Here is a 23,626-nt window from a genome sequence, read left to right on the forward strand (position 1 = left end):
AATGGAACCAATGACCTAGGGAGGTGGTGGGCTCTCCCACACTGGAGGCCTTCAAGATGAGGCTGGACAGCCATTTGTCAGGGATGTTCTGACTTGGATTCCTGCATTGAGCAGGGGGTTGGACTCGATGGCCTTGTAGGCCCCTTTCAACCCTACTATTCTATGATTCTATATAAAACAATTTTTGCCCTATTCAGCACCTCAATTTGCTCCCTTTTTTGCCTTCTAATCCAAGGCATTGCTTCCCCCCAGGCTTAGATCAGCCTTCCCCAACCTTGTGCTCTCTAGATGGTTGCTAGGGATAGTGGGAGTTGTAGTCCCAACACATCTGGAGGGCACTGGGTTGGGAAGGCTGGCTTAGATGGTTTTTAAAAGAGGAGTATACAAATCCATGGGGGTGTGTGGATAGGGCTATCAGCAGCTATTTGTTGTGATACCAAAATAGAAACTCCATTCCATTTAGCTGTGGGGAGGGGGGAGGGACAAATGGAAGGCCTGTTGCCTTCCAGCTTTGCTTGTACACTTCCTTGCATGCTGGCCACTGTGGGGGAAAAAGAATCCTTGACTAGATAAGTCCTTGTTTGGATCCGTCCATGCTCTTAACAGCTAGCGGAACCTCTTCACCCCTCTTAGGTCCCTGGTATCTCTAGTCAGAAGGTATGTAGAAGGGCTATGCTAATCTTATCTTGTGCTTTGCATATGACGGAGATTCACTTGTAAGAAGTGGAACATCTGTTGTTTTTGAAGTGGATAAACTGTTAGAACATTGAGCCCAGCCTGTTTGTTATTCTATTTCCAAAACTGTTTTCCTGTAGAGAGGTCTTACTGCCCCCATCCACCTTCTCTTCCCATTCCATTTAAGTTGGGCTAGGAAGAGGCAGCTTTTATTGCTTGTTAGGTGGGGCTGTGCATGTTCCATCTTGCTCTCTAGGCCCCTATGCATTCCATGACTTTGTCCCTATTCCTAGTATATTTCTGAAACATAATCCTAACTTTTCCCCTTTTTGTGTAGTGCTGTTTGCTGCTTCAATAGCACTTGAAGCAGCGAAGATTGTATAGTATTTTTACAGCCCTGCAAGGAAGTACAATTTATTCCTAAGCATGGTGCAAATACCAGCAAATTTAGGCCATATTAAATGTCTCTTTCCCCTTCTTTTCCCCCAGGGTAACCTTTACCCAAACTATACATTTCCCCAGTTTATGATTTTGGATATCATAAATGCTCATGATATCCAAATCTTTGGGTATCCCTGTGAACAAAATGCTTCCGTACTACCACCTCCCTGAAGCATAGCACTCTGAATCTCCCATTGTTGAGGGTCAACAACTGGCAGCTCTTGGACTAGATTTGGCCCTTTGACAGGACCATGTTCAGTTGCCAGAGACAAAAATGGGGTATGGAAAGGATATGGTTGGTATAAGAAGACTTGTAAGGAAATTCTTTGGGGAGATGGCGTTTGGAACACGTTGGCCTTTCACCTCTTACTTACTTCTCAAAGAGGCTCTCTGGCAAAAAGAACCGAATAAACCAATCTCTGACCAGAATTTTGGTGTGACTGATTATAAACTTTTAATTATTACATTTAGTGCTGCCCACACCAGTGGTTGCTGACATCACCTGTTTTGCTGGTACCACATTTGCTTGCATTCTCCACTGTCTTGGCATGGTTTGATACCCTCCTGCACCTTTTTGCCATTTTCTTTCCTAGTTTTATCATGAATTTATATTGTTTCTCTTTTCCCTCATTTTTTTTCTTGTTCATTTATTTTCTCAACACCCCTCCCCCCACCGCCCAAATTACCTTTACCTGGTAGAAGTATATAAAGATGTATACAGGTGGCGTGAGCTCATTGGCTGAGCAGATAGCCAATCAGCTTCAAAGGAAAGAACAGCCTAAAACCCTTCTAGACAAGAAGGAACTGGTAAGAGAACGTACAGAAGGTGATGTGTGTTTGTGATTAGAAATTAGATAGCTTTTCCTTAGATTTGCTGTGATATGGAGTCTAGTTTTTCCTCAGTGCTTAGTTAAAGGTAGCTGGACATAAGCCCTTCCTTGCCTGTGCCTCCACTTGAACTTGTGGATTCTTGGGGTCTTCCTGTAAAGACAAATTGGGTACCTCACAAAAGATTGGTTAGGAGAGACTTTGCCCCACCAGAACTAGATGGTATCTTTGGAGATGTCATTTGTCAACTGATGTTTAGAGCCTCACTTCAGTAGTAATTCTCTCCCGTAGATAATGGGAGAAGGATTATTACCATCATAATTGTGTAATCATTTCCATGACCCTTTATGAGCAAAGTACTTCACAGTTTGTAACTCACAAGAGCCATATGAGGTAAGTAATCATTATTCCCATTTTAGAGATGTGAGGTGGGGGAAAACTGAGGCTGTGGGAATGATTTGTGGCATTTACATATCTCTGAGTCCACCATATGTTGTCAAAACGCTTTATTTTCAGGTGGTTGGAAGCTACAGTCTGAGGGAGTGTGTTCTCTGGCTGTCCTTTCCTCTCCGTGTCAGAGCATTCTAGTTATCCATAGGTTCCTGCTTGGTGTTTTTACCGGAGCATCCTCGTGTACAGGATTTAAAAACAATCCTAATGAAAACAGACAGTGCTACCGTGCAAGCTGATAATTCTAGGCCTTTCCTTGCTCCTTTTGTTTTAGGGTTCGTTAAAAAAAGAATTCCCCCCAAACTTGGGAGGTAGTGACGTTTGTTACTTCTGTCACAAGCGTGTCTATGTGATGGAAAGGCTGAGTGCCGAAGGCAAGTTCTTTCACCGCAGCTGCTTCAAGTGTGAATACTGTGCCACCACTCTGCGCTTATCATCTTATGCTTATGATCTGGTGGATGGTAAGTGAAATGTTTCCTTAGCCTTACAGGGGCTGGAAAAGATCTTCAGTTGTTGCCTTAGAAATAAACTGTAGGACAGGGGTAGGCAACTGGTGCCCTCCATGTGTTTTAGACTTCTAGCTCCTGTAATCTCTGACCATTGCCCATGCTGGCTGGAGCCTGTGGGAGTTGTAGTTCAAAATATTTAGAGGGGACCATTTCCTGCCTCTGTTGTAGGATGTCCATAGGTCCTTAGTGCAGCCAAGAGGTTATCTCTTTACTACTTAGCCCAACTCAAAACCATAATCCAAAATGGCTTTTGTGCAAAAGTATTTGTTGCAACAAAAATGCATGTCAGTGAACAATAGTGACTGAAGCTGGTTGAATTGTGAGTTGAACTTCTTATTTTAGTAAGTTGTAGCCTGCATTTCTTTGTAAATACAGTCTCAAAGAGACTGACATCATAAAAACAATAAAACATCATAACATGCAAAAACAGCCAATATAAACATTCAAAATAAAATAAATGCCGATAACATAACAGAAATCAACTGCAGAAGGCAGCAGACTGAAAACAACAGATATAGCAGCTATTCAGTCTCATGGTGCTTCCAGACAAATGGCTCCTAAAATTACTAATTAAAAGGCATATTGTGCCTTTTCACTCTTTCCCTCCATAATGGATTTTCTGTGGTAAGAAAAATGATGGAAGAAGCAGTGGAAAAACATGGGAGGGTTACAGATGTAAGATCATATCTGGATACCACCATAACATTCCATTAATGAGGCAAAGTGATTGCACAGTTAAAAGCCTTGGCTGGAACCTCCCTTAATTGAAAGCTTTCTGAAACAGCTGTTTTGGCCAGCTGCCCAAAAGAATATGAAGTGTCATGGCCTGACACTAAAGACAGAGACCTCTCAAGATGCACCAGATATTTGTTGTAACAATTCCATTTGGTGGTGACACTTTTTTGTGTAGTTCCTTTTGTGGCAGTCCAAATACCTGCAAAAATAGAGCTGGGAAGTGTCAGGGGAGGATCTGTTTAGCAGGTGTCATAGTGTCTTGAGAGAGGGTTGCCTTGTGTTTGAAGGTCTATGGATAATGGGTTGGATCCAGACTTAGTCATGCTTAGAGTAAACCCATTGATGGAACTTAAGTTAGTCATGACTGACGTGTCCCACTTGACCTGTCCACCTGATGGAGGCAGTGGGGGGAGTGTTGGGGGCCAGAAGATACCGAGGCTGGGCGGCAGGCACTGTCAGAGCGCTAGGGGCAGGCCATGCCAGGTAAGGGGAACAAGGGAGAGATGTGTAGTATCTGTCCCCTGCTCCGGGCCTGTCCAGAGCCAAAGGATGGCTGGGGGAGGCGTGACCCCATCTTCTGGCCTTCGTTTGCTGCTCTGCAATGCCAGGTCTGTTACCCAGAAAACCTCCCTCATCCATGACATGATCCTGGATGAGGGTGCAGACCTGGCATGTATTACGGAGACCTGGCTGGCCGAGGCTGCTGCTCCAACCCTTGCAGCCATATGTCCAGCTGGATTTTCATATGCACAGCAGCCGAGGGCTGGGGATCGGGGAGGGGGAGTGGCTGTTATCTACCGAGAGTCCTTGGTCTTCACCAGACCCCCTCTCCGGGAGACCGAGGTTGCTGAGTGCATGTACTGGAGGTTGGGCCCGAAGGGCAGTCTGGGGATTCTGCTCGTGTACCGTCCACCCTGCTGTACGACTGACTCCCTGGCCGAGGTGCTTGAGGTGGTCTCTGATGTGCGTGTGCAGTCCCCTAACTTACTGGTGTTGGGGGACTTCAACGTACATTCAGAGGCCATCCTCACAGGAGCACCTCGGGACTTCATGGAGACCATGGCCTCCTGGGAGCTGCACCATATTCTAACTGGGCCCACCCATGTAGCCGGTCATGCACTAGACGTTGTGTTTGTTTCTGGAGAAGCGGGGAGTGATCTGTCGGGGGTATATCCACCACCCCCTTGTCATGGTCAGATCACTATCTGGTGACGTTGGACTTCTCAGTTCTACAACCCCTCCGCAGGGGTGGAGGACCCATTAAAATGGTCCGCCCCAGGCGTCTTATGGATCCAAATGGATTCCTGAACGTGCTTGGGGATTCTCTGGGGCATGCCAACGGCCACTCGGTTGAGACCCTGGTGGGTGGCTGGAATGCTGCAATCACTGGGGCATTAGATCAGGTGGCTCCGAAACGCCCTCTCCCCCTGAACAGGGCTCGGACTGCACCATGGTTCAATCCGCGGTTACGAGCTCTGAAACAGGAGGTGAGACGGCTAGAGCGCCGGTGGCGGAAGTCTCGCTCCAAAGACGATCAGACACAGGCTAGAGCTGTATCTTCAGCCTGTCATGTGGCGGTGAAGGCAGCAAAAAAGGAATATTATGCTGCCTCCATCGCGTCTGCAGAGTGCTGTCCCAGGAGGCTGTTCCAAGTGGTCCGGAGCCTGGTCAGTCCTGTGGCTCCGGAACCACTGGGGCATTCTAAGGCCTCCTGTGAGGCCTTGGCAAGGCACTTTGCAGATAAAATTGATCAGATTAGGTGTGTTACTCTGCACGCTGTGGATACAGTTAGTGAGGAAGAGGCGGCCTGTGGCAAACCGGTTTTGTGGGATCGGTTCCAGCTTCTTCCTCCTGATGAAGTGGACAAGGTGCTTTCATCGGTAGGGCCGACCACCTGCTTACTTGATCCTTGCCCATCTTGGCTCATTATGAGCTGCAGAGAGAGACTGAGTGAGGGGATCAAGGCGGTGGTGAACGCCTCCCTTGAGGAGGGAGTGATGCCATCAGCCCTCAAGGAGGCAGTGATAAGACCGCTCTTAAAGAAGCCCTCCTTGGATCCTCAAGTTTTGAACAACTTTCTCCCAGTCTCAAATCTGCCATTTTGGGGCAAGGTGATTGAGCGGGTGGTGGCGGTGCAGTTGAAGGCACACTTGGAAGAAACTGATTATCTAGACCCATTTCAGTCAGGCTTCAGGCCTGGGCATGGGACAGAAACGGCCTTGGTCGCCTTGGTAGATGATATGAGGAGGGCTCTGGATAGGGGTGAATGCTCCTTCCTTGTTCTCCTCGACCTCTCAGCGGCTTTTGATACCGTTGACCACGGTATCCTCCTGGACCGCCTGGAGGGGTTGGGCATTGGAGACACCGTATTGCGGTGGTTCCGGTCCTTCCTCTCCGGCAGGTACCAGAGGGTAGCACTGGGAGAGGAGGTTTCAGACCCGTGGCCAGTCACTTGTGGGGTGCCACAGGGTTCCATCCTCTCCCCGATGCTATTTAACATCTATGTGAAGCCGCTGGGGGCTATCATCAGGAGGTTTGGGGTGCAGTGTCATCAACATGCGGATGACACGCAGCTCTACCTCTCGTTCAAATCTTCACCAAGGTTGGCCGTAGAATCCCTGTCCAAATGTCTGGAGACGGTGAGTGGCTGGATGGGGAGGAATAAGCTGAAGCTGAACCCTGACAAGACCGAGGTACTTTTGGTGGGAGACAAGAGGAGGCTGGGGGATGTTGACCTGGTGTTGAATGGGGTACGGCTACCCTTGAAAGACCAGGTCCGCAGCCTGGGAGTCATTTTGGACTCCCAGCTGTCCATGGAGGCTCAGGTGTCAGCTGTGAGCCGGACAGCGCTGTATCAACTCCATCTGATACGGCAGCTGCACCCCTTCCTTCCCGACCATCTGCACCCATCGGTAGTACATGCCCTGGTCTCCTCTCGTTTAGACTACTGTAATGCGCTCTACGTGGGGTTACCCTTGAAGACGGTTCAGAAGCTGCAGCTGGTACAGAACGCTGCGGCTTACTTGATTAAAGGCAGCCGGCGGAGAGATCACATCACTCCAGTGCTGAAGGAGTTGCACTGGTTACCAGTTGTTTTCCGGGCCAAATTCAAGGTGTTGGTTTTGACCTTTAAAACCCTATATGGTTCCGGCCCAGCCTATCTTAAGGAGCGCCTCCAGCAGCACCAGACAGGCCGCTTAACAAGATCAGCCTCAGATGGCCTTCTCTCTGTCCCATCAGCCAGGACAGCTAGACTGGTGGGGACGAGGGAGAGGGCCTTTTCTGTGGTGGCCCCCACTCTGTGGAACTCCCTCCCTAGGGAACTCCGTCATGCCCCCTCTTTAATGAGCTTCCGTTGTGCATTAAAAACGTTGTTGTTCAGGCAGGCATTTGGGGTGGGTTAGGGTATTTTAGAAAATGTTTTTATTGTAGAATGTTATTGTTTTAAACTGTTTTTATTGTATGTTGTACATCGCCCAGAGTGGCTGGGTGACCAGCCAGATGGGCGATTAATAAATTTAATAATAAATAAATTTAATAATAAATAAATAAACCTCAGTGGGTCTTTATTGAGCATGACTAAGTCTGGATTTGATACATAGCCTATACAACCATTAAAAAAGTAATTTGAGCTGCAGGAATTAAATTGGGGTGGCATTGCCATGAAATGCCTCTTTCTAAGTGACTGATGCTGAACAATATATAAACACTAGAGGTGTGCACTGACCACAAGATTCAACTTAGAACCCTATTCGGCACTTTGGAAAATAGCTTGATTCTGCTTGGAGTGATTCAGAGGCTGTTCAGCTTTGACTCAGGTATCAAACCCAAATTGAGATTCAGATATCTAAGGCGTTGTGCCCCCCATTGACTATCATAGAAAATAGAAAATGCTGTGAACTTGTGTATAGATTTGAAGTTAGTAACCCCTTATGGGATTAGATCTGCCAAATGTCAGAAACATAGGTGCAGTGGTTTCTGTGCTATGTACCTTTATATTGAATTTTTTTTTAAGAGAAATGTCCATAACTTTTAAATTTCTTGGCAGAATTGGATGAAATTTGCAGGGATAGTTTCCCCTTCTGAGGGGATCAATGCTGCCACGATCCAGATGAATAGGTGCAGGGATATTTGTGCAATGGAAGAATTTACATTTTGAGGTTATCTTTAAAAAGGACATGCTTATTCCCCTGTGTTCCTTGTGAACCTTTGTTCTGAAAATGACACAGTGTTGAGGTGGTCCTTAGAAATAGAAGCAAAGTTTCAGAAAGATAGGTGCAGAGGTTTGTGTGGAATGGGGAGGCTTCAGATTGAGGGGGTGATTCACTTCCCCTTCACTCTTCCCCATAGATTGTTGGGCAATTTATATGAAAACAGCACAAATTTGGGCACTGTGTTTGAAACCGTGTCTCCAGGCATGAAACCTGCAAAGTTTCAAAAGGATAGGTGCAAGGACTACAGAGAGTTATGATGACTGAAAACCAGTTTAAGTCTTTTTTCATAGTGAGGCCTGGTAGTGTTAGAAGAATGTCCATCTCACAGTCCCATCATTGATGTCTCCTACAGCACAGTGATTGGAGAGCCCTGGTAAACTGTGCCCTAGGAGCAGAAGGTGGACATATCAGTCACTTGATCCTCCCCTGCCCCCTGAATATTAGTGTTTAGAGAAAGGAGAGAGAAAAAGGCACTGTTTTTGAATGAAGGCTTGTGCAGGGTCCAGCTTTGGTTTTGGCAACTTTGGAGGGAAACCCACTTTGCTTCAGGAAGCACCAGAAACAGTCTGAAGGGATCCAATTTTTTCAGGCTTCAGTCAAACCTGATGCACATCCCCAATTAATGCTACTTGTATCCAGAACTGCACTGGATAAAATAATAAATTTAAGAGCATAAATCTCTCACAAAATGGGGCTGCACAATAATTTTAATAGAGCTTGTAGCGTACAACTTCTGGTGCCTCTGGTTGGAGGGAGGGGCTGGTGCTGTATAAGGACTGTTCTGTATCTACTGATTGGAAGATGATGCCAAATTGACCGACTCTAACCCCAGACTGAGAGGCAGATCAGTGTGTGACTATAATAGAAGGGTGGGCTATGTTTTAAACAATGGGCAGATCTATTTATTTTTTATCCAGCCTCTTCCGTAAAGATTGCTGAATGACAGATATAAGGTTTCCAGGCAATTTCTCATTGGGATACTGGCCAGAATCAGACCTTCTTAGCTTTAGAGATGGAAGCACAGGTGCCTTTAAATAATTGAGATCTCTGAAATAAAGCAGTAAGTACTTGGAGTTGAGACAGAAAAAGTCTTCCATTGAGGACACATTTAAAGGATATGACACAACTTTCCCTAATAGACTTTACCATTCTAGAAGGCATTGGCTGGATGGCTTAGTCTATGGTTATTTAGCCTCTGCTCAAACATCTAACTTTTTGTCTTGTCTCCAGTCTTCCATTTTGGAGTGAGTAGTTGTATTCCAGCTCTGGGTACACAAGGGAAACATCAGCTTTCTACATTCCTGCTAGGCTTAAAAAGAAGATTGGGCCTGGGCACAAGGCAATGGGATTGGAATTTCTTAGAGATTAGTTGGGCTAGTTGTATTGTATTGATACAGTTAATCATGAGATTTTGGTGATGAGACCATGGAATTTTGCAGACATTAAATTGTTCTTGAGATGTTCCATAGGTTTTGGACAAGGATATCCAAGGGCAAGAGAATGGGTAGTTCCTCATCTCCTGTGACCTTTCTTATGGGATCTACCTGGGTCCCATCCTGTCATCTTCCTGCTCATTGTGTATGTGAGGCCAAAGATTACAGAAAACTGGGAAGCCACCACTCATGCCCTTTGCACCTTGAGACTAGCCTACTGCAGCATCCTATATATGGAGCTTTCCTTGAACACTGTTCAGAAGCTTCAATGGCACATTGGATGATCTTACGGCATCATACCTCTGATTTCATTAGCGGTTCCACTGGTCCGTTGTTGCTGTCAGAGGAGAATATCCAAAACCATGTTTGAGGCTTGTACTTGGACATTACCTTGGTTGCCATAATGTATTTATCTGTTATTTATTTCAAGTGTTTTTAACCCTGCTCTTCAGCCAAAAAAGGCTCCCAGAGTGGCTTACAAAGTAATGGGCTTGCTGGAGTTAATGCCCAGCCTTCACTTCTTTGCATTCATTCTTGCCTCTTCCAGCAGCACTTCTGCCAGATTTTCATGTGATACAGCCTTTGTTCCTTACACAGTACTGCTTTGTTAATCTGCAATACCATGTAGACTTCCCCGGGCCGCTCTGGTGGTTGATTGGGTGTTGGTTATATGGCTGTCAAGGCACCCTATGGAAAATCCATTATTTTCAAGAACAGAAGAAATTAACTTGAATTAGAACTCCAAGGTGCAATTGTCTCCGTTGATATTAGATAAGATAGAGGTAGAGAGGGTGCAGAGGAACTGTGGCATTGCAGTGTTACCAAGCTGTAGCTTTCATCTTTCTCATTATCGTTCTCCTTCTTATTCTGTTTGCAGGAAAATTCTACTGCAAACCTCACTACTGTTATAGACTTTCAGGTTATGCACAGAGGAAAAGACCAGCAGTGGGTCCTCTGTCTGGAAAGGTAAGTTGCTTCTCTGCTTTTACTCAATAAGGCTGCTTTGCCATTTTCTATTGGAAAATGGCTTCAGGATGTTTGGAAGGGGAGGGCGTTGTTGCAAAAGAGTCTAGAACCTTCCTGAATCATATGTGTGCATGGACCTTGCTTAAATTATTAGCTCTAGGTTCTTGAGTTCAGCACATAAAGGAAACCTTTACAAATTGTTTTGGAAGTTGCTTCTAAACCTTACAAAAACCCAAGGGAGAGAAGGCAGAATAGGTGTGCAGGAGTATGCAGAATAAGTCATTAGTACTTCTGGTTATCCAAGATCCAATATATTATTGAGTATAATAAAACAGGCTGCTTTGCAATGCTTCCATGCATCCATTGTATTTCATGGGAGACATCTTTCATCAGGGAACTCTTTAAATTATTATTTCAAACCCAAAGAGAAGAAGTTAATTATCAAAACATGAACATAAGATTAAAACCTAGATTCTGCCACTTAAAAATGTATAAAATGTCAGGACTAAATTAAAAAGTACTAAACTACAAAGGTAACATTAATGTATGTTACTTCTGCAGTTGGTTTTATATTTTCTTGCATATAATGCTCTGTATGTTTTCAAGTGGCAGAATCTAGTTTTTACAGATCCATGTTTTAATGATATATTTTATATCTCACTGTTTGGCTTCATGCCATATATTTAAGAGTATTTATTTTATACCCGGCCTGACAACATACATCTAAGCCAGCTGAAAATAAGTGAAAGCTAATACTTAATAAACACAATAAGATTTTATTTAAAGGGCATGATGACTGATGAAGGCTCAGGTGGGATGATGATGTAAAATGGCCACTTCCCAGATTAGGGGTAGGCAACCTAAAACCCAATTTCAGAAGCATTCTGCAAGTGATAAGTTCCGACCTCAGGCAAGAGTGATCTGTCCTCCCAGCCTGCTAGTGGGAGGAAGAGGGTGTGTGTGTGTGGGGGGGGAGAAGGGGTGGCCCCACCCACTTGCTGTTCTGCCCACCACTGGCTTTGGCATGTGGACCCTGACAGGTTACCCTTGAGGAAAAGCAGCCCTGGGCAAGGGGAAAGGTTCCCTCCCCCTGCCTTTAGATCAGGGGTGCAGAGCTTCAGGCCTGGGAGCCAAATACTACCCTCCTGGGGGTCAAATCTGGCAGTCCATGGTTCTCTACGTGGCCATGCCTCCTTCCCCTGACCCCACCCCCTTGCCCTTAACCACTGGTCATTTGGTGGTTTCCTGGCTTTTGTGCAGTTTTCCCCCCATTCTATAAGGTTGAAATGCCTCTCCTGATGTTTAGTTATTGGCAGTAATAGCTGTAAGCCAAAATATGCTGCTATTTTTGGCCCTGCCCCCTTTGCCTCTGATATCATCCACCACTAGAATGCGGCCCCAAAAGCTTCTCTGAAATGGAACCTCAAATTGAAAGAGATTCTGGATCCCTGCTTTAGATGTTGCTGCTGTTGGGGCTTCAAAGCAGTGCTGTGGAAAAGTAATGCATGATAGCATACTTCTTATTAAAAGTGCAGAATAAATGATGTAGCTCCAGATATGCCCTCTATCTGGCTTTCTGTGAAGAAAATGGTAGGTAGAAGATGATGATGCTATACTGAAAATGAGTATTCAGATCTGGAATCTCCCTGATGTCAGAATAAACTAAAATTAGTGGACTTCCTAGATATAAAAGAGTAAAATAATGTTTTGTTCTTTGCATATGCTCATTTTAAGTTAAAATCTAAACTTCACATTTCCTCACCAATTTTTTTTCCCAGGACAACAAAGGGACCCAGCAGGACAAAATGGCAGCTGATGGGGCAGGGCGTGCAAATTCCATCTCAACATCATCAGAGAGGACCCCAGGTAGCTCTGCTTCCTTGTTTGGCAGGGTGATGCAGTACTCACTCCACCTCTTTGACAGAGTTAGGGTGGCAAGCCAGCTCCTCCAAGGCACAATTTCCTCAATTGGGCACCACGTAGCTCAAAATCCTTTGGACTCCTTTTTCACGTGCCAGCTGATGGCTTTTGGGGTTCCCTTTCTCTATGTGCAGTCGGAGGTTCTTGTGCAGATACTGGGGGAGTTTTTATCAGCGCTAGGATATTAATACAACAAGAGCAACTTTGTAACACTGTTTACTTGTGGGGGAGGGTTTGGGGGCTGGTATGTGTGGGGAAAAAACTTGGTTTGTAGTTTGGGAGACAAAGCCCTTCAAAATGATTTTGACAAGAGTATTGTTCTGAATCTTGTCCAGGCAAACACAGACACTTAGTTTAGGATTTCCCTGGAGTGGGTTCAATAATTTATAAAAAGTCTGTAAAATGTGTGTTGTTGAGTGAATTAGGCAGAGCATTGTCATTGTTTGGAAGAGTCCATTAACTGATTTTCCGTGTTCACCTGAACTCTGAATACAGTCTCCCCCTGATTCTCACTAACATGGTATCTGAATAGCAAAACATCAAAATCTAATTGACATCTTCGAACTGTGGCTGCTATAGATTATTCTTTGGTGTCTTTTCCAGCTAAGGGGAGCTTTAATTCTGGGTGATCTTGGTGTTGGCATGTTGTGGTATCCTATGTCAAAATGTTTGCTTTTCTTGCCAGTAGTTTTGGAATGGGGCTGTCCAAGCTGTATGCTGTTGAGGGCATTCTGCTTAATTTTAAACTTGATTCCTTCCTGTGTGGGAGCAGTGCTCCCTTTGTGCCACAAACCCCCTTATTTGGCCCCACTTTTCCCTTGGCCTGTTGGTGACTAACCTTGAGTAGAATCTGAGAGACTGGATTGGGTTCTTCTTTTGGGTTATGGTGAGTCAAATTAGTCTGTTTTAAATTTTTTAATAGAATTAAATAGCTATATTCATGCGAAGGAATTAAATTGTTTCCCTTCCACTGGATATTTTAAGATTTTTAAAACATTTTTAAAAGGCAAGAGAAATTATGAGTGGTATCCAGTGGGGCTGCTGTGCTCGCGCCGATTTGATTGTGCAAGCAGGACCAACCGCTTAAGCAATGGGGATTTAGTACTTCATAAAGCAAGCCCTGAAATGAGTGGAAATACTCATTCTGGAACAGGACAGGTCAGTGCACCTGTTATTGAGCTCTGCTGACCTGCCCCGTTCCAGAAATGACTGTTTCCACTCGTTTCCAGTTCCTATCTGAAGCGCTTAATCCCCATTGTGCAAGCGGTGGGCCCTGCTGGCGCTTGGGCACTGTTGGATACTACCCTATAACTGAAGGGTTAGAGCAGCCTTTCCCAACCTAGTGCCCTCCAGATGTGTTAGACTGTAACAGGATTATGGGAGTTGTAGTCCAACATCTCTGGAGGTTAGAAAAGGCTGGATTAGAGAGATGGTGTTTCAAGGTTTTTTTGTGTGTGTATTTGTACGGCATCTTCCACCTAACAGCAGAATGAAAGATTTAATAAGATACCTCACTCTGGGCAAGATTGCGTAAAGAGTAAGCCTTTCAAACATGAAAACACAGCTTCTTAATAACTATTAAATAGGAGACATTGGCTGTGGAAGGAGAGTGTGTCTTGTACGGCTATAGAAGCTAAATGTAGGCAAATAGGAAGGTCGCTCCTTATCTACCCTATCTATTACTTGCTATCAGTTGCTGTAATTGAAGTAAAAGTGACATTTGGCACTAACTGAGTCACTTTAACAGAAATGAGACATGGCTGTTCAGACAACTTTTTAAAATTAGACTATGAAATACTGCGTAAGTTGAGCATCTCCCTCTGTTATGGGACTACAACGTATTGCAGAGGTTACTTGAAGGTGGAGTACTCACTACATGTGACAAACTTGATTTTTAGCAATATTAACCTCTGGGCTATCCTTTTTCAGCTGCTTTTTACCTTGCTGTCTTCAATTTAGCATTATCTAATGCTGGCCTACATTCCTTCTAACCCATCTATCTTTTACTTCCTGTTATCTGCTGGCCTGGGCAGGAAGTAGACATTTCATCTTTTAAGACTCTTTGCTGGGTGTGAAGTTAACCTGAATATACAGGTTCAATAGTGAGTGGAAAATGTATATGGGAAATTAATGTATGTTTTTCACTGGGAGGCTGCTGGATGCATCTCTCTATACTTATGTAGTTTGAGATCAGGACTTCAATATATATTTTGCCACTGTGTGTGTTTTTACATGTACTTATTTGTGTTTATATAGATACTATAATCTCTCTACAAAGTAGATTACAGCAATAATTGAAGTATTAATTAATCCTGGCCTTTGTGGTATGAAATCCCTGTGAATTATTATGATAGTTAAAGACTGTGTGGGAAAAATATTTAAAAGAAGCCAGCATTTTACATGTTCAGTGCTGAGAAAATGTTTCATAGATTCCAGTTCAAAGCGGTTAGGATCCTAAGCAAACTTCCGGGGTTTTTTTTTTAACCCAGTTTAATGATTTTCAAACTAAGATAGTCTTGCAGAATGTTGCAGATCCTCTTGCGAACTCTGAATTGCCACTGATGGTAGAGAGACGATTCTGTTAACTGCACATTAAGGATACTGGAATTCGTGCAGGGATTGGCATTTTATAATATGCAAAATGATTGTGATTTGAAAATAAAAATGTGTGTGTTTAATAAAATGTGATTGGATGGTATTGGGGGGAATCTCAGAAGTGCAGTTTTGGAACAAATAGAAATCTGCACTTCCCACTGATGTTCATGATCAGCTCCCCATTCCAAGCTGACTTGGAATGAGTAAAAAAAATGTTAATGATGCACTGCTTCCTCTATTTGCATGTTTCAAGCAAATTTGCAACCAGTGCTTACTTGGATACTGTGGAATTTTACATTCCTTCCCTTCCCCGCTTGTTAGCCAACTTGAACAGCAGAGGACAGAATTCTTCTATATTCAGGCATTAGATTAATGGTCAGGGAACAGTAAGCACTTTCCTGTGAGATAATATGACTAGACTTTCTGGTATGTGTGACTGTATCATAGGTGTTCCGTGATTGCCCCTAGAGCTATATATTCTATTACAAAGGTTATAATTCACTGACCCAAAGCTTAGCATTTAGCCATTATAGTAGGCCACACTTCTCTGATTTGCCAAAGAGTGTGTATGGCACATGAGGCTGCTTTAAGTGAGTAGCTTTTGATGTTGCTGCTATCCGGAGAAGCATCTTGCAAACTGTCTGTAAAAGGTGCAAGCCACCCTTTCTGCTGGTCCAAGGGTGATGAAAGGTGTGATAGGTGCTTTCTCTGCTTTAACTCTGGCATGCTTCTGGCAGACTCTGTATTAAGCCTTCCCTTGTACTGTCTTCCTGGGTATTTTGTGTCATGCAATCTCTGCATTTGCGTATGTGACACAATTGCTGCTGCCAATAAAAGGGGGGTGGGGATCCCTTGCTTTTCAATGGTTGTATCCTGCAATAGTTGTATGTCTCTTGTATTTTTGGAATGTTTTACAGTGCGTATTATTTTTTATACATGTTTTTTAAATACACAAGTATTGTTTGTTATAAATGTCTGTAAAATATTTTTGAATGTGTTTATTCCTTCCACGGGTCTGTGCGCTTGGAACAGTCTCTTTGCACCTTGCCCTTAAAATTTATAAGAATGACACTTGGGCCTCACTCACTAACTCAGCCTTCTCCAACCTGGTGCCCTCCAGATGTGTTGGACTTCAACTCCCATAATTCCCAGCCAGCATGATCAATGGCCATGCTGGCTGGGAAGTATGGAAGTTGCAGTCCAACACATCTGGAGGGCACCAGGTTGGGGAAGCTTGCACTAACTTGCAGGGGTATTGAAATTACAGTAATTCACCATTATCTAGAGCCCCAGAATGTTACCCACATAATCCAAGACATCTCAGTTACAAAAGGGAAAACCTGAAAATTTAGAATGTATCTAAAAGTCTAATTTTTAAATTGAAATGATAAAAATATACAAAATAAATAAGACACATATAAAAGTAAATAATAACTCATCCTACAAATACATAAATTATAATACATAGATTCAGACTAATAAAAATAACAAATATGGGCAAATGCTGTCCTGGAATTCATCATTCCAAAATGTAATACACATTTCATTTTTCAATAAATATCTCCTTTTGCAGGAGAGAGGTTAAGTAGCTTACCTGCTTTAGGGTATATCTCTCCCTCAACAGTGTATCCCAATGATGTTAAGCTACTTCCACACTGAGATAGCTTGGCAGAGGCATAGACCAATACCCTTGGATTATTAGAAAGAGTCTGAAAATGGGACAAAGTTTTCAAAACCACACATGGGGTTGTGGGAATGTTGTTGCTCTTTCATGTACCTGGATGAGCATTGGGTGGGTTTCTGATAGGTGCTAGGAACATATACCTGTTTTTGCAGAATGCAAGCTGAATGTACTTGTGTTTATGGGCATTTATTTTTACAATATGGGCAGAAGTGGGGAGAGAGTGCTTTCTTTAATTGGTGATCAGAGGAGTCCTAAGATTTTTCTTTTCACTTCTCTCCTCCTTTGGCAATCTCTGCTTTCCAACATAAACAGGTGGATTAGTCCCTTCTAACAAAATAGAACTCAGTTGTGTTAAAAAATATATTGCAGAAATTATTGGACAGTTGTAACAAACCTAAAATTGTATTCCTGCAAATGCATTGGTTCATCCAGTGTATAACCAATGAGGAGCAGAAATTGCCATGGAATGGGTAGGGAGAAGTTAAACTTGCATACTTATGTAGGCCACAATTCAAGCATGATTAAGTTAGATTGTGAGAAGGTGTTTTACTAAATTTACCAGTACTGTAGATTTAGTGAAACATGTCATATATATTACCAATGTAAAGGTATATAAAGTAACTATCATGGACATACATTTTAAAAAACTAGCATAGTTTTCTTAGTCTCAACAGGCTGTGATCAGAAAGTAGTTTTTTTGTTTTTTCTTTGACAAGTTAATTTGTGTATAGGTATATTGTTGAATATATAGGCTCTAAAATGTGCTAAACTTGGTCTCAGTTAATTTAGCCCTTTAATTGATACTCAAATGGCTGTTAGATTTAAGATGCAGTTGCTAGGTTTGAATGCAAGATTTTATGATACTTTTATGTCATAGAAATATGTCCAGCTGTGAGCTACATTGTTGATCTCAGCTTAAGTAACATTCACTTGCACAGAATTCAACATGAAGATATCACTTGGCCAGCACTTAAGTGCCACCAGTTTCTGTATTTACAGAATATTTGCTTCACAGAATTGACCATAGGGTAGCAAACATTTGGGCTGATGCAAACCAGTGTTTCACTTGCAAGAGAACACTTTTAGACGTCTAGATGGACTTGCTTACCCTGCACAATCAAGGCCAAATTTCAGATATTTGACTCTGTTTTCAAATGTTGTTCGGTTCCTACTATATCCGCTGTAGCAGTATAATGATCTGTGAGATACGGTTAAATTAGTCATCTTAAAGCTATTCCTTTACAAGCCAAACAATCTTGTAAAAGTCTGTAGGTCAGTCAGATCTCATACTGTGGAGTCTGAACATGCAGGAGTGAGGCAAGAGTACTTTTTCATAATGTTTCTGGGAACCGTTCCCTAAAATTGGATAGAATAGTGGAGTAGAGGAATCATGGCAAATCGAGACCCAAGCAGGCCTATTACCTCAAAGAGGGTTAGAGTCATTTTATATGTTAAAGCAGCCATTCAGAGACTTGTCAGTCTGCTTCTGCTTGTTGGCTGCTCCATATGAGGCCCTAACCTCACAACATGAGGATTGGGTGTATTGCATAGGCTTCACGTATTTATCTGCAGCAGGTGCTAGCATAAAAACTATCGTTGTGTGATATAGCCATTCCACATGATCCGCTGCTTTAATACATTACAGCCCCTATGTTGAATGTCACTATGTGGATGTGCATAAGTCACCGTAATTTATGAAACTGTTTTTAGAGTAAAAGTTACTGATGAGGGCCCTGTGTGTCTGGAAGGTTGGTGATGTATGTTGGGTGACTGAGGTAGGGTCCCTTCCCTATGAAACAAAGTCTTCCAGAGCTTTGCGTGGAAGCTGCCTTAAGAGACTGTTCCTAGACCATGTCATATATACCCTTCAGTGTTCTTCATAGGTTTTTATGGTGGGATTGATGTGGAGGGAAGAAATTGTCAAATCACAGGACAAGCAGACAGAGGGAAATAAAACAGAGGAGTGGGATATGGTATGTCAAGGACACATAGTAGATTTAGAGGAGAAAATGCAATGTTTTGCATTTTTACAACATTGAAAACACTTTAGAAATATTACAAAGTGGAAATCTGTGGATGGGAAGAAATGCAAAATCCATAAGGTCATTGGGGATCCACCATAAAATCCTGTTGAGAACACTTTTTCCTGGGAGAAATGAATTTCCTCCCTCTCCCCTTTTTCATCTCTTTCCAGACCTTATAGATTATAGTGACTTGCTTTATTATTTATATGTACATGCATTTCCTGAAGGATGATGTGAGTTACTCTGGGCATTTTCTTAACTGTTTGCAATATTACTTGTATGTCAGTGTAAAATACCTTAAATCTTGAAGAAACAGGGGGTTGACTTTTCCCCCTCCAGCAATTAAACTGGGGTGCTTTTATTTAAACACCTCCTATTCTGAAATGCAGAATTTGAGAAAAGACAACCCCCTTGAGATTTAGGCTATGGCTCAAGGAGGAATGGGAAATATGCTCCAGAAAGGCTCACATCTCCAACTTGAGAAGTTGCACCTTGTTTTGACTTTTGTTTTTGCACTTATTGTGGTGGTGCAGGGGTGTGTGTGTGTGTGTTTACATTCTGTAACTTTGGAACTCTTCTTGCTGTGAAAGCAATATTTTTTGTGCAAATGTTACCTCTCACATTTAAAAAAGGGAATAAATTCCAAACAATCTTCAGGTTTCTGAGTGTTTCTTTTCCATCCTCTTGTTTCTCTCCTGTGATTCAAGCCTGAAGAGGGGGTGGGGGTGGGGAGTGAAGACTTCTAGGAGATTGGGTTCTGCAGCTGGCCCATTAGTTTGAAATTAAGCATTGGTCAGTGCTAGGATAAATATACTTTAGAGTAAGATTTGGCAGAGCAAGGATTTGCTTAACATAATTCAGTGCTTGCATTTCCAGTTTGTGGTTCCATAGCAGTGGTGAGGAACATGTGGTCTCCAGATGTTGTTTGACTGCAGCTCCCAGCATAGCCAGTGGTGAGGGATGATGGGAGTTGCAGTCCAATAACAAATGGAGGGCCACATGTTCCCCATCCCTGTTCTGTAGTATGCACAGAATTCCAAGGCAGTAGGATGCCTTAAAGTACTACAGCAAATGGGCTCTTGTTGGGGGGAAAATGAGAACTGGAGAACAACAGTCAAAGGTCTCATTATTTCAAATGAATGTATAAAATTCAGCCGCTTCACCTGTTCTCTTCAGGTTTTTGTATCACTGTCTCTCAATATCATGTCTTCATAAGGCCCTGCTGCCAACAGCAGATGTCTCCTTCTGTCAGCAAGGCCCCTGGTTTGAGAATTTTCTTTCAAACTAGCTACCTCTCACCTCCCATGCTAAAGTTACATTGCTGTAGATGTTCTCTTGATAACAACTTCTCTCTGAGGTTAAGAAATGAACATTTTGGCAGTGGTCAGCTCTGGAAGGCACTGCTGTATAAATATTTTTGGTTCAACTAATTCTTGGTACAGTAAGAGAATATCATAGGCCTTGAACACCTAGTTTTTCCTTGCATATATCAAACGAATGAAATGAAGTAGAGAGATCTTTTCCTCTCCTGTGAAATTCCCCTCATTACTTACGGTAACAGCAATACAGGACACATGATAGGCTTTGTGAATACTGAACTCCCAAGACACCTCCAATCCTAGAGAGAGCTTTGCTGTCACAGAGCCATAACACTTGTGGGGAGGAGGCAAAATAGTTTGCACATGAGAGATGACAGCTGTAAAATAAACAGCACTGTTGTGCCAAATGCTACAAGAGCCAGCAGTAAAACCAGGAACCTTTCTTTTCTCATCTCTTTTAGTAATTCAATAATTCCAAAGGAGTATGGTGAATACATACTGTGAGAATGCTTGCAAGAGTAGCATGATAGGTTAAGCTGGTTGTTCTCTGTATTCAAGATGTGCTTTTGCAATGAAAGTGCAACTGTTGACAGTCAGCTAGAGGAAAAGATCCATGTTGCCTAAGCACTATGCACACTCAGCACTAGCTGAGATTCACTATAAACCATCACAGTGGGAGTCATATGTATTCCATATGCACATAACAGAACATGGATTTAGTTTCTTTGGAACATTACCTCACTTTCTTCCATCACTACCAAAGCAGTCTCTGTGTGCAGCAACTAACTGGCTACCAACCTTGGATCCTGTTCCACCCCACAGGCGATAGCAGGAATGGGGGAAGCTAGGACTCAGGGGAGCCTGAGCTGTCTCCTGACTTCATGGTTGGATGCAGAGCTCCCTCATTACATATATAAATGCTGGTTGTGGAGCTAGCTTTAGCAGAAGCTAAATGCCAAGGATGTAGTTGCAAGCTCTGAGGGGGCAGAATGACGTTTTCACATACACCCCAACACACACACAGGCCATTCTCTCTGCTTAACATTTGGGGATGACCACTTAGACAGGAAAGAGGTTCAAAACTCCCAGAATCTGTCAGAGAAATTTCGGAGACACTGAGACAGGGAAATGTTAAGTGGTTGCTATTCTTTACATTCTACATGCAAAAAATAAAATTCTGCATGTTGGCTGTCAAGTTCTGTGACCTGTGTGCGAATCATGAAATCTCCACAGTTTTTCTTGGGGTGCCTTCCCCTTCAATAGTGTCTGAATTGATCCAGTATGAAAGAAGTCTGTATTTTAGGCCTCCTTTGGTAGCTTATTTCAAAATTCAGTATTAAGCTTGACCTCATGATGATAAATTAATGTTATAAGAGACTTATGAGGTCTTATAATACCATAATATTGCAACTTTTGAGGCTTGTTCCTGATAATGAGGATGCATTAGGCAAGATTTGAAATACAGAAACTTCTATTAAATAGAATAAAAATTAACTACTTTCTCCTACAGTCCTTTCCCTTCTCTTCCCCATTTCACCCTGAGCATTTTGAAAAGTTTTGTCTTCAAGACTCTAAACTCTAAAGGGAGAAATATCTAAATAGATAACATAGAGGGGAAGGATCTGCAGTTATTAGGATACATCAACTACATTTTAGGCTGACCATGTGTTACCAGAGTGGCAGAGGAACCTCTAACCTGCTTCCATAACACTTGAAATCCCAGTAATCACATTCTCACCCAAAAGTTGCCCTCCTCTGTGGTGAAATATGTAAGGAGCCTGGAACCTTCCTACGAAGTGTAATATTTAGCTGTGAATTTAATACAAAATGTGTCCAAGCATGGGTGTTTGTCTATTTAATTTTATTTTTAAATGCTTATGCCATGCCTTTTCTGTTTCAAAACTAAAAGTGGCTTGCAAAAGAAATATCAAAAACACATAAATAGCCAAATGCAGTTTTTAAAAATAATAAGCTATAACTAAAACAGAGAAATAAAAAAATAAAGCCAGTAGCACCAGCAAGGAGTGTAGCAGCTGCAAATTCCCCCTATCCCATCCCAAACGCTGCCTGAAATAAAGTTTTTACACAGCATCAGAAGGCCAGGAGTGGGAGCCAGGTGAACATCATGGGGGGAAGAACTACAACGCCTGGGTGAATGTCTGGAATGGCCCCATCCTGGATATCCACTTGTCTAGTCTCCAGAAGAACATATATTAACATATGAAGCTGGCTTGTCCCAAGTCAGACCAAGTTTCAGCGAGCTAGCACTCAGCAAAAACTAGAGGTCAAGAGAAATTGACTTTGGGGAGATAATTCATGATTTTGCAACGAAAGACCAGATAAACAATATTTTAAAGTGATTGGTCTGTTTGCAGCCACATTGGCCTATTAGATTAAAAGAAAATCAAAACCTCAACAAGATAATACCTTTATTAGGACAGCCAAAAAATGTTCGGGCTCTAGTGCCAGCAGCTAGGATAACAACTGCCACTTCTTCCTCATATTTTGCAGAAGCTAAAAGGCTCAGTGTCAGAAGACCTAGGCCAAAGGAAGCAAAGTGAAGGAACATATGTGAGGAATTGCTAGGCAACCAACCACATGTACTCTCAAGGCCTCTTCTCGTCCTTTGGAAACAGGCCTTGAGCTGGCCTGGCTATAAGGAGGCAGGAAAGACTAGGATGGGATAGAATGCGAAGAAATTACAAGCACCTGGATGCCTGGTTATCTAAAAACCTGAGACCAGTGCCTCGACATTTGAAATAAGATTTTCAGTTCTTGGCAGGGCTGGCTTCCAAAACTTGAAATGTTGCTGCCATAGAAGATTACCTTTAGCTGGGATTATATTTCTGTTTTTGTCAACCTTCTTATGCTCAGCACTAGCACTCGAAAAATGACCATCAGGCCTGTAAACTGAAAATTCTAGATACCTAAAAACTCGGGGTTGGCCCTTATATGCCAACAAAGTATTTACTTTCTCCCCAGTCCTAGTGAGGTTGTGATGCAACATTTCATTCTGTAAAAAATGGTGGCATGCACCTCAATATTGTGGATTTTTTTCCTGATGTGTAGTCATGGCTACATTCTCCCAGGACCCCCAAACCAGCCAAGTCCAGCCAGAGAGCTCTGTCAGCCCCTCTTCTCAGCTTAATCTTTGGGGAGGGGGTTATTCCTGTGCAGAAACCTTCCCACGTGCCTCAAAATCTCTATGGTCTGACTGGAATATCTCCACTTGCCTCCAGGAGGTCCAAGAAGCCATTTGTGGTCTCAGCAGGCTTTCATGTCTCCCCATGGTTCACTATAGCGAAATAGCTCATAAAATGTACTGTGTTCTCACCTCCATATCTGGGGATTATTGAATGTGTGGAGAAAGGAGTAGGATCATGCCCACTATCTCTGTCCTTGACCTCCACACATTCAGTGAAAGGTGAGAGTGGGGCTTTGCCTATCTAGGCTTTGTAACTGTCAGGAGTGTTTCTGAGCGCAGGGAGTGGGATAGTAGTTCAGATTCTGAAGAAGAACTGCCAGACATGGGGGAGGTATTTTCCCAGGCTAGTCCAGCCATGGCTAGGCAGGCTCCTCAGGTTTCAAAGGTCCAGCTGGAGGAGGAGGGTCCCTCTTCACATACACACACACCCCATGAGAGATAGCAAACAGGGAGAGGCGGAGTCTGAATTAATAGATGCCAGGCACAGATGCAGAGCCAAGAGAGAGAAGGCCGGGGTGGAACTTAGACGGTCTATCCAATTGGCCCTGCGTGAACAGCTGCACTTAGAAGCCTCACGAGAGAGACAGACCTCCCCCCACCCCTCAAGTTAGGCTAGTGAGACCGCCTT

At 43.1% G+C, this 23,626-nt stretch overlaps 1 protein-coding gene across 6 annotated transcripts in view; it reads left to right on the forward strand.

The window, feature by feature from the left end:
• MICAL3 (microtubule associated monooxygenase, calponin and LIM domain containing 3) overlaps window positions 1–23,626 on the forward strand; it is a 243,144-nt gene that overhangs the window by 142,625 nt on the left and 76,893 nt on the right. For 5 of the 6 annotated variants that reach the window (XM_084809261.1, XM_084809264.1, XM_084809265.1 and 2 more), the window contains 3 exons: window positions 2,669–2,855; window positions 10,163–10,251; window positions 12,030–12,117. In XM_084809261.1, coding sequence (XP_084665387.1) covers window positions 2,669–2,855; window positions 10,163–10,251; window positions 12,030–12,117 — 364 coding nt within the window. Of the gene's footprint in view, window positions 1–1,815; window positions 1,924–2,668; window positions 2,856–10,162; window positions 10,252–12,029; window positions 12,118–23,626 lie in introns of all 6 variants that reach the window. The other variant, XM_084809267.1, reaches the window with a different exon arrangement.

This window comes from Heloderma suspectum, chromosome 7, assembly GCF_057233095.1.
Source record: "Heloderma suspectum isolate Gila_16-S chromosome 7, 16-S_ref, whole genome shotgun sequence".
Taxonomy (NCBI): domain Eukaryota; kingdom Metazoa; phylum Chordata; class Lepidosauria; order Squamata; family Helodermatidae; genus Heloderma; species Heloderma suspectum.